We start from the raw sequence: 12,189 nt of genomic DNA on the forward strand, positions 1-12,189 counted from the left end.
CACGCAGAATTCTAAAGCGAATAAAGACAGAAAGTGGACCAAACCCTTTTTTTTTGCTACATTTTTTTACAACACGGAGACGGTAATTTTTTTAATCTTCAAATGTTGCAGAACGCTTTGAACTCGACTAAATTAATTCCTTAACGAAGTTGTACAAATGAATTTGCAATTGACGTAAGCTCGGCTTAAAAATTTCTTTGGTTAATATTTTCTTGTTACAAAAAACATAAAATTGTGTATTTAGCTAACTTTTTCATGTTTGCGGGATTAACTGTTTAGGATAAAGAAAGGCGGATTTGGGAGATTTAGTTTGATAAATTAGGTTTGTTTGAAACAGTTTTTACTGTTTTTGGACAAACAATTCAAACAAAAAAATATGAATAAAATTCAACAGTTTGTTTTGCTGAAAACATCTATACAGGGTATTTTGCGAGTGATAATAAGCCTGGCGGAATTGAAAATGCAACCCACAATACATTTCCAAAATTAACGATATTTTTAATATCGTTTTGTTTTAAAATGAAATTATGAATCCATGATGGCTTTGCTTTCAATAATTTTATTTGTTACAACTGACATTTACGAAAAAGTCAAAATACGACGATTAAAATGTATTCGAATGATGAGAAAGCAGACATGATCCTGATTTATGGGGAATGTAATAAAAACGCATCTGCTGTTGGGGGTTTCTGCTTACAGTAGACATTTTCCTAAAAACTCTTCGCTTTTTCACAATTTCATTTAACTAAGGGAATGACCTTACCCTGTATTAGTGTTTGAATATTAGAATTTCCTTGTTTTGTAAAAGTGGCGTCCTGAAGGTTCACTTTCTATTGTTCTAAGTAAATTACTAATTTTAACGTGAGACGAGCTTTCGAAGAAACAATTAAAATATTTCATATGGTTTTGATCTATTGAAGCTTAATAGTTATTTATTTAACGAGTTCGTGTGTAATTTGGGCTTTTTTTGGCATGAGTGGGCCAGTTTAAAACTCGAGTGAAACGAGAGTTTTAAAGGTCCACGAGTGCCAAAAAAGCGCAAATTACACAAGAACGAGTTGAATACAACGTTTTTTTGTTCGACGAGCCCCCCCAAAGGCTCCAAATGGCTGAAAATCTTTAAAATTAGCTTGACGTTTCGTTTTGACAAGTTGTCAAATTCATCAAAATCCGTTCACACAGGAGAAAATTCTCAAATTCTGACAGTGTCGAACAAAAAAGAATCTAAAAGTGCTAAACCTCACATAAAGTGCTGAATATCTGCACAGGAATATTAGACGAGTTTAAATTTATTTTAAAGCATCCAAATAATCTGCAGATGAAATATGACTTCACTATTATGCAGCAGATATAAAAAAATAACTATTCATAGAAAATTATTTTGATGGTCAAAAAAAAGATAATGGAAGTATTACGTTAGTGTTGACTTGATTAAAGAAACAGATTTAACAAAGAACGCAATATCATTTTTTACGTGATGTTATTCATGCAAACATTATTTTCATTGTCATTTATTTCCAAAGCTACAAAGATTCCTGGATGAAAACAGCTTTTTAACGACGGAGTTAAACAAACAGTTGATGAATATTTTAAAATATGTATTTTTAGGACTTGAGTTTCATGATAATTAAAGCACGAGTACATTAATTTTAAAATTAGGTTTGTTTGTTTGTTTGTTTGATTATTCCGAGGACTCTTTTAGGTTATACCTAAATTAAAAATTAATCTTAGTAAACACACGTTACGGGTACAGTTCCAAATTCGCAAATTCTTTTGAAAATTGAGTATTACGAAGATTTTAACGTTTTAATTTGTGTAGCAAGACAAGAAATGAAAAAGAGAAAGTGGCCAATAGTTCTAGAAATACCAGTAAAGAGAAAAAAAGGAAAATCCATTTGGAGGAATTTATAAGAAAACAGTTATACTGTTTCCGGACGTTTTAAAGTCTGCAAGACTAAACGGTTTTTGATATGGTTCTTTTTTCGTTAAAAAAGTCTTTCTATTCTTTATACCAGTTTTTTATGCAATCAAGCAAAACAAGACAAACATTTTATCAATTTAATCGTAGATTATTAATTTCTGGTAGATGATACGGATTTACTAAAATATTTCTCTTATAGAAGGGTCATCCAGGTTTCAAAGTTTCAGAACTTTTCTGAATTTCTAGTGATTTTTTTTCGAGAATTATTAAACTTCGCAGTGAGAATGAAAAAATTGTCCTTGTTTGCGTTCTTTTGCTCCTCATTCTACAAAAGTTACATGAAAATGGGTGATAATGGGCCCGGCGGAATTGAAGATGCAACCCACAATACAGTTGCATAGCAAACGTGGATATGAACGCGAAAAATATCCAGGTTTGCTTGCCAAGTGTATTTTGGGTTGCATTTCCAATTTCGTCGGACTCATTATCACTCGTGAAATACCCTGAATTTCAAGAAATTTATCCGAATTCTGGTGCCTAAATTGGGGTCCTCGACGATTTATCTGCAAGATCTTATTATTATTAACCACTTGACTCTATAAATTAGCTTAATATGTATATTGCTCATATTTTTATCATCCTTGTTGATTCCTTTTGGCAATAAACCCTTCTTGCAGCAGCGTTTGTTGTTACTTGGATCATATTTTTAGTAAAAAAAAAAAAACTGAGCGACTCATTCTTATATGGAAAGAGAAGCACCAATTAAATTTCACAGTACTGTTATTGTCAATCAAACAGTTCTTCATTGACCATTTGACATCTTCTACGTTGGAGATAACGAATGAGGAACCACTCTGGTATTTTGTGAAAATATTAATATCTGTTACGTTGATAGGAAATAATTCATAAATGGATGGGTCAAAAATAATTATCAGTAAAAAGTTACGTCATTTTATAAAATGTAGAAAAATGTGCAATTCCCCAAAAGTTTTTGGAAGTTCTACAAGACCCTGAATTAGGGTATATTTATTTGAAAGAAGTTCTTAGAAATAACTCTGCATAAAAAGTTGTTCGTCTAGTTGAAATTTAAATTTGATGAGTACCACCTTTTCGTTCTCACGTACTTTGCATGCGAAACACTCCAACGATGCCGGAACCGATCGTTATTCATATTGGAAGTAATTTATTTTCGGTGTTTTTGTACACCGAGCTTATCTAATCAGTTTAATAGCGCATCGCTTCTGGTCCTGAGATGATCGAAGCGCTTTCATCTGCAGCATTACCAATTCGCGTCCATCAATAAATGAAAAACTTGGAAGTGAATTATGACTGGATATTTATAAAGATACGGCTATCTTGGCAGGATGAAGTCCTTGCATGATTTACGCATATAATAAACCATAAATTCCGTGTAGAATTTACGTTTATTCAAACATTCGATGCGTCCGTCATAAATACGACTAGTTTATGGACGCTCCAGGACCTACCATCGGAAAGTCCCTGTCGCCCGACTGGTGCTGGAAGTGTAGAAAAAACGTCTTGCCGCCCCTCATCGAGTGCAAATAGCCCACCCTGATGAGGGGTGCCGCCGTGTGGCCATCGCTGAGGACGTCGAGCGTGGCGTCCCTCACGCTCAAGGGGTTCTGCGTGGGCCGCTCCCAGTCGGTGTATTCGTTCTTCAACGTGGAGAATATCTCGTTCAGGTGGTAGTAGTAAGAGTTCCTCACGTATGTCCTTAAGATTCTGTCACGCCTCGTTTCGTTAAACCCGAACTCGAGATCTTGCGCGTTCAAGTCCAGATACGATTCCGTACTCGTTAAACCAAACAAAAGGTCGCGATCCGGAAAATCAGCCAGCTCGTATCCGGCAGATGTCGCCACTGTTGCGGTGCTGCCGGTCGGGGGAGCGCTCGTCGGGTTCACCAGGATGGTGCCGTCGATGAAGGGGGCGAAACCTGGCACAGAAGCACGGAATCAGTTATCTCTTATAATTATAAATAAACAAAGACATTGGAACAAAAGTGTAGTAAAATAAGAGGAGAGAAAGAAAAGACAGAAAGGAGAAAAATCGTGATAATAATTTAGAACAAATATGCACTGTCGAGGACAGTAAAACCATAAGTAATAGAGAAAAATGAACAAAAATGTGAATAAAATGAAACTAAATTCAATAATTAAAAGATGTTAAAAGTAAAATAAAAATCATAAATCATTTTGACATTTTGTTTGGAAATATGAGATGATAAATTAAAATGGGGAAGAGAAAACCATGATGTACTAAAATAATAAATAATTAATATGTAAAACAAAATAATAACATACAGGGTGATTCACGAGTGATAATGAGCCCTATGGATTTGAAAATGCAACCCACAATACATTTGGAAAGCAAACCTGGATATTTTCCGCGTCCATATGTATTGTGGGTTGCATTTTCAATTTCGGCAGGCTGATTGTCACTCGTGAATTACTCTGTATGTGCTGAAACTGTGAAAGAAATTTCCACATAAATTGTTGTCTGTCTTGAATCAGACTGTTACAGGTTTATATTTTTAAAGTTATAGGCCATCACTTTATAATTTTTTATCGGCCGGTATACAAGTGCTCTTTGCCCAATTGGTAGGAATCCTTAAACGTCGCCATGCGCCATAAAAATACTGGCGATTCTGAAATAGTTCCAGACTACAAGTCGTAAAATCTGTTAGAAAAATGTAAACTTCGGCAATACTTTCGCATAGAGCACAATTTACAGTCGATTCAAAAATGTCGAAATTTAAGCATCACTTCAATCCATCGCGAGATACGATCTCTAACTCGATATGCAATAAAATGTGAATGAGGCAACGGTTATTGATCTATGCAGACTCTAACTACCGTTAAATTAAACAGAATACAAATGAGAGCGTATATTATCTTTCACTATTTAGGTAGTAACTTAAACAGCAACACACATAATAGAATCTAACTTTATAATACGCCATTACCAAGTTTGCAACCAAACAAAGTCAATATTCCCATTTTCTGTAATAATAGCGATGCCGGATGCAGTCGAAGTTCTTTGCAGATTCGAGTCGAGGGGAACCTTTGCAAATGTGATAAAATAAATTTATTGCTTATGTGGATAATTTCATGAATTTATCTAGCTTGCACAAAAGGATGAAATGCAAATTAAGCGAAAAAAGCCAAGTGGATAAGTTATATGATTATTTTGTTCAGCGAACATTTCTACGGCGGTGGAAGTTACAGCTTTGTGCCAGAAGCACAAGTATAATCGGTAACACAAAATATTTTCACATTGATGATAAACAAGAAATGTTTTTCTAAGAGCTTTTGCATATATCTGTTTTTTTTTACTTTGTTTATGGAAGATAGATGACAAATATCTCTCCACAAAGTCATTTTGAAAATGCTTATTTTCGCCTTGTTATGCTGGGATTAAAAACGAGACATTTATATGTATTTAATTATTCGGAACAAAAAAAGTGACAAATTAATCTCTCTTTAACAGATAAAAGGAGGTGTCCTAACATGAACATTTTTTAGCACCTCCAACCTCAGGAAATAAATTTATAAATAATACTAATTTGTAAGTTAAATTCCAAGTAATTATTTTCCTGTTGTGCTTGATCTTCACAAACTTGTTTTTCTTACTCAATTCTAAGAAATCTTATTACAATTTTCATGTAAAAAAGATACCTAAAGAAAATATTTTATAAGATTTACAAAAAAAGGACTAAAAATCAAATAGAGTCTGCGCACCAAAAAGGTTTTTGCACGTAATTTAAATACCTAAATATTTTTTAAATGAGCTAATAACTGTCAAAGTTCCTCTTATAAAAGTGTTAAATAAAAAATCACATGGAAAACAAGCACGTCGTGCTTAAATATAAAAGAAAAAGACAGGAAAAATAAACTAATCGTTTTAACATTCTAAGATTTATAAAATAATTGTTAACTCATAAAAACAATTTCATCCTCAGGCTAAATCGCCAGGTTTTAATTGAATTAGTCATATTGTTTCGATTTAAATAACTGTAAAGAAATTAATTGCTAGTATAATTAATAAGCCCCCAGCTGTTAGATCAAAAGCATTAATGAAGGGAGGTAAATATAATATACCGGAAAGACTGAAAAAGAAGTAGAGATATGGAATTAAATTAACTAGAAAACATAGACAAACCTAAATGAACAGGAGACTGGCAGAATTTCGGAGAGAAATTTAATTTAATTGTATCTATTATTATGTTATCACTCGTCCAGTTTTCCGAACTCGACTTCACCTCGGTCTTCAATCGTTGGGCTTAGCACAAAAAGACTCACTTCTACTCTTAATGATATAATGTACTATTTCCCGCGTAGTCTCCTGCTGCTTGTTTATTCAATGTTTTTTGGTTTATTCCAACATTATTTATAAACAAAACGTTATTCATTACACTAATTATGAAATATTTATTTAATAACTATTTCTGTAGTTAGATTGTGTGTTATGTCTGTATAATTATTATGTTTCATCTGGTTTATTATTTTAAAAGTTTTAGACTGTTCCACGTACTTATTAGTTTTTTCTACCAAAATTTGAAATCTGAATTTCATATGGACCAGACCTGAATTTACATAATTTTTTGTTGAATTACAAATTTGCAAAGGACTTTAAATTCCCGATGTTATACAGCAATAATTCCACAACAAACAAAACAAAGAGAAATTAAATTTAATTATTTAAAAAAATACAGAAAAGGTTTAAAATTCTGTTTACACAAGCTCTAAATAATTGACGTTTGCCATGCATATGCAATTTCATTGATTTTCTAAATAAAAGAATTGTTTTACTTTTGTGTTAATTTCTTCTTTTTATATTTTGTCTTGTCACTTCAGTAACTACACGTGCAGGGAATAACCATAATCGTCCCGCCAGTACTTAGACAAAATATTGCGTTGAACACATAAAGAAAAAAATAAAAATAGCAAAAATTCTCGTGAATCTGAAGATGTTTGTACCCACCGGGCAGAAACCTAGGCGCGTCTATCCTAATTTTGAGCAGCTCCTCCAGCGGCTTCTTCCTCAGACAAGGCGCCAGATCGTCTTCATGTAGGTCACCGTGACAGTTCGTATGTTCAGCAACACTGCGTTTGACCGAAAGCGGATCTCTTTGGAGCGCCCAGGGACTGAGTCCCGAGCCACTTAACAAGATGACTCGATGTAAGAGCTCTGAAACAATCATGGATCAGCTGAACAAATTGGTATTTATTGGCCGATGTAAGTGGCTGCTTAAGTAAACTGACGCCGTGAGACCTTAATCGTTTCCGACTACGGCTTTTATTTGTTCAAATCAAGATTGAGTCCTCCAAAAAAAAATATAACGCCCAGCTACTTCACATTTCATTTTGGACACGTTTGTTGGCTTAGGAGATGATGTGGGTGGTGGAGAAACACGTTTTATTGCCACATTGCACTGCGCACAACTTAAATAATAATCGCTTCGATTTTCCGGGGGAAACTTAGCGAATGAGAGTGGAACCAATCAAACCGGCATGAAACAAATCATGCTGGAGTTGGTGCGCATTTCAATGCAACGGTTTCCAATCGTTGCTGGAATTAACGTTTCGCCTATAAAAGGTTTCAAATATATTAATAATTGACTCGTACCATATTACAGATATTTCAACACATTTCAAATAGCCGCGCTGAGGTAAATAAATAGGATTCCATTGTGTTCACAATTGGTAAATAATTACTAATGCAACAAAACAAGTGCAATTTTATTGTTACTTCTATTCACGTTGGCATAACATTCAGGCCAATGCAGAAATTTTGTGTATTTAAAATATGTACAATGTAATGATGAAATTTACTGATGATGGCATACCAAATTGTTTTTGAGTCATTTTAGTAGTAATTGTCAGTTTTTCAAAAAGTTTTTGAAGTGAATTAGTTTCACCGTCACACCGTCACGTCTCACGCTTCGAGGTGAAAGGCTCATTCGAGTGAGTTCTGGGGAGCCGAGTTTAGTTGACCAGCGAGAAACAGTCAGATTTTAAGTGGAGATTTTAATATCAATTGATTTTACTCATTCAGAATAGAAGGTCTATTTGTGCTTCGCTCAGTTGCCGACCTTGACTTCGTCTCGGTCTTCAATCTCACACAAAAAGACACTTCTACTCTTAATGATATATGTATACTATTTTGAACATTTCTACGAGTATTATACCCCGGATAATTTTTCCGCAATGCCAGTGCAAGGCATCGAAAATTCACTGTGACCGCTGAAAAAATATATTGTACCTACTATACAATTCACTTTGTCATAGCAGCATCTGATTACGGTCCTCGATGTAGGTTTTTGTTAATATACAGGTGTCCCCAAAAAAAAAGACGAGTCCATATCTTCCTTATTTATCGGGGGATTTTAATTATCTATACACCAAATTAAATGGTTGTTAATAGGCTACAAAATGGCCTAATAAATTCAAGTATAGCCCTATGGGCTTCAAGGGTAAACTGTCAAAATATTTTTTTTTCAAATGGGATTACATACCTTTTATTAGTAATTCTGATAGAGATTTTAATTCTCAAAACAACAATGTATCACAAGTATAACTTCACATTAAAAAAAATAACACCAACTTTTGAAACAAATGACGAGCATCAAGCGAAAAGCTATCAAAATGCACTGCGTTACAGTGTATTAACCAAATTAAGGTAGCTGGAAAAACAAATGATAAATAATAACATGTGGGATTGCGCAGATATGCCGCCAATGTTTAGCGCAAAATGGAACATAGACGATAGTAGCGTTCTTACATTTTTTTTTTGTGAATTTTTGGTATTTAAGTGTATATTTGTGATACACTGTTGTTTTCAGAATATAAATCTCTATCAGAATTAGTAGAAAAAAATATGTATTCTCATTTAAAAAAAAATATTTTGACAGTTTACCCTTGAAGCCCATAGGGCTATACTTGAATTTATTAGGCCATTTTGTAGCCTATTAACAACCATTTAATTTGGTGTATAGATAATTAAAATCTTCCGATAAATAACAGAGTTATGGGCTCGTCTTCTTTTTTGGGGACACCCTGTATCTAGGCACAATTTGTTATTATCGCTTTCAAATGTTTTTTATCTATACATTTGATACCAGATTTTTTGTGTGTGTATTTTTATATTTGAAATAAAAAACACACGCAATTTAATTACCACTCTCTGCAAAACACGTATTTGCCCCACATGTGCACTATTTTCACAAATAATCCATTAGCTAAGTAGGTAATGCAATTTGCCTGGAGTGATAGTAAAAATTTGTTTAATACATTACCTGCCTAATTGCCATTGGGCATGTTGCAAAGCAACTGAAAACTGCCAGTCTGTTATTAAATCTCATGATATCATTTACACGTGTTTTGAAAAATACAGAGGATTTTTGCAATACAACTGCGACACACATGAAAAAACGTAATATATTTAAACAAAATAATAACGCAAAATATAGCGCCAAACGCGACGCCACTGATTAGGGGATTTATCGAGAGGTAGGCAACCAGTAAAACAACTGTGGATATAAATATATTTATTCATACGATTTAAACCAAGACAAATGTTTCGATAAAACAAAAGATGAGGTAGCACTCTTGATTTGTTTTCTTTTTGATCACTTGTAGAGTTTACAGAAGGCAATTGTGCTTCTGCGAATTGAGATCTATGACGAGGAAAAAATGTTGCAAAATTGAAAATTGTTTGAAAAATAAAATAGGGGTGAGAGTGATGATTGTGACTTGAGAGGGAGTTGAAGGGAGAGGTGAGGAAGAACTGTGCAATATCGGGTTAAAATCGAAATGTACGGTCGAGGACAAATTGAATTTGTCAGATCCCACAATTAGAAGGTGTTGGCACGTCAAGTTCGTCATAGAAAACGGGGTCCTGGCACGCTGCAATTACAGATAGAGCCGTTATCTGGGGGTACATATGCATTACGAGGACGAACAACGACTGTTTAGTCAAATAATTTGTCTCTACCTCCACATAAGTAACACATGTATGACGGAAACGGCGCTCTTAATTACAGCGAAATGGTGATGATTGTGCGCGAAAACCGACCATCTGTCCACCTCTTTTATTTACATTGAAAATCAGAAGAATTAACGTTGAAAGGCCAATCCATTAGCCGACCCGCTCCTGAAAATTTGTTAGAACGGTCGCTCCCATAAAAATTCCGTAAATACAAACGGTGTTATTTTTCTGGCGGGTTAACCATATTTGCGGAACGCTTGACATTTGTGCCAAATGCATTTGTTTCGTAAGAACGGAAAGTATGAAAATGAAATCGCCCCATTCGATTCCGGTTTCGAAAATCTGCCGGATTACAGATGAAAATTCACATTTTATTTGGGATGGTTCACGCACCGGAATTTCCATCGGGACTTCGACTTTAAAGGTTAAAATTTTATTACCGCCATGGCGCATCGCTAAAATTTTATGCTTATTGTTTAACTCGAATGAGAATTGGTGAAAGACAAGCGGCACGTCTCTCGATGGCGATAAAATTTTACAGCGCTCACACTCTTCCAAATTTTTGACATATTCTCGCCCGGAATCCGGATTTAGTGCCGTCTTAAAAACGTTGTTAGTATAATTACAAATCCATTGCTTTAATTTCATTTGCACGATGTTAAAGTTTTGTTAAAACGGTTAAGTTAGTTTGTGTTCCATTAGGAAGATGAAGTAGAACTAATTAAATACATCGGAGGATGGAGGCACATTAACGAAAATCAAAAGAGATTCTCGAATGAACGCGACACGAATACCTTTTAATTATTACAAGACTGACTTTTTATGATGTCCCTTAACGAGACTTCACATTTATCTTGGCGCCGACTCGAATGCAGAATAGTGAAAGATTACCCTGGAGGGAGATAACCCGCAAAAATAAATTAGCATTGTTAATTTGTGTATGCACGTTTGTCACAATTTTTATTTGCCATGCGGAAAATCCTCCAATTAGTTGCAGTTGTCGTAATTTGCTAGTTTGTGTTTAACCCGCCGCGTTTTAATATGACGGTTATATTTATTTCAGCAGGAAAAATTGAAATATGACGCTTTATGGAAACAACTTTTTTTACAATCAGAGCCATCGGTTGCGCAAAAATGCATCTCAGATTAATAGGTCCAGGCCAGATGTTACCAACACTTTTTGCACAAAGTACCAAAGAGAATGAGCTTGTGTAATGGATGCGGGAATTAATTTCTGAGAATGATCAAAAATTGTAAAGGGATGTGTATACAGAGTGATCACAAGAAAAGATCAATCAAGAGTTTTTGTTTTATCGAAACGTCTGTCTTAGCCTAATCGTACACTTATGTATACTTGCTATACGCAGTCGTTTCATTGGTTGCCTACCTCTCGAAAAATCTATTATTAATAATTAATGCTTTAACTTCAATGGTAAAACTCATTTTACCACTTATTTTGGAATAATTGTTGCTTACAATTACAGGAAACGTTCGTAAACAATGTGTGTTTTGTTAAAATTTGATAATCATTACTTCTGTGGTAATAATTCGGTAGGGTGGGGATAGTCGCATAAAAATTTCACATTGTCATTTAATAGATGCCCCCGGCATCGTACCTTATTGATATCCTGTCTTAGTCGTGCATTATAGATTACATTCTAAGTTCACTTCAATATCGAATAATAAATGGCGACCCTTCTGAAATTATGTAAAGTCGATGCTTGATCAAGTGTGCCTGGGATGTGATGTGTAATGGTGAAGGTTACGCTTGCTCGGTTTAATGTAAGATCTTCAGATCAAATCAAAGTAGAGCGGAGAATTATGCGGGATCGGGGACGGATATTACACTTTTGACAAGGTTTTATGATCGCATAATGAAAATGGGGACCGTGGGGTATGCACAGAATATATCTTCTTGCTGATTACCACACAGGTGACTAGATGGTTCTCCATTTTTATTCACGGAGTTTAGATTATGAATTTTTCACTCACTGTGTATTTGAAAAATTAACTAGACTAAAATTAATTATCTTTTTTGTCTTATGAAAATTTGTAAAACGACGAAATATGCAACATCTACTGTTTTTTATAATTCATGGGGTGGCTTTCATATGCTCTGCGTCACACTTCACTTAATTATCAATGGACAAGCATTTTCAAATTTGTAATCTATCAAAAATAATTTGCGTTATTAAGAAAAAAAAAAAAATAAGTTTTTGAGGAGAGAGGCTTGTTACTCACTTTTTTTACAAGTACTCTCT

At 34.4% G+C, this 12,189-nt stretch overlaps 1 protein-coding gene across 1 annotated transcript in view; it reads right to left on the reverse strand.

The window, feature by feature from the left end:
- Nlg2 (Neuroligin 2) overlaps nucleotides 1-12,189 on the reverse strand; it is a 183,637-nt gene that overhangs the window by 26,143 nt on the left and 145,305 nt on the right. The window contains exons 7-8 of the mRNA XM_069048059.1: nucleotides 6,923-7,129; nucleotides 3,409-3,875 (exon numbers count right to left, since the gene is read on the reverse strand). Coding sequence (XP_068904160.1) covers nucleotides 3,409-3,875; nucleotides 6,923-7,129 — 674 coding nt within the window. The remainder of the gene's footprint in view (nucleotides 1-3,408; nucleotides 3,876-6,922; nucleotides 7,130-12,189) is intronic.

This window comes from Tenebrio molitor, chromosome 5 (genome assembly GCF_963966145.1).
Source record: "Tenebrio molitor chromosome 5, icTenMoli1.1, whole genome shotgun sequence".
NCBI lineage: Eukaryota > Metazoa > Arthropoda > Insecta > Coleoptera > Tenebrionidae > Tenebrio > Tenebrio molitor.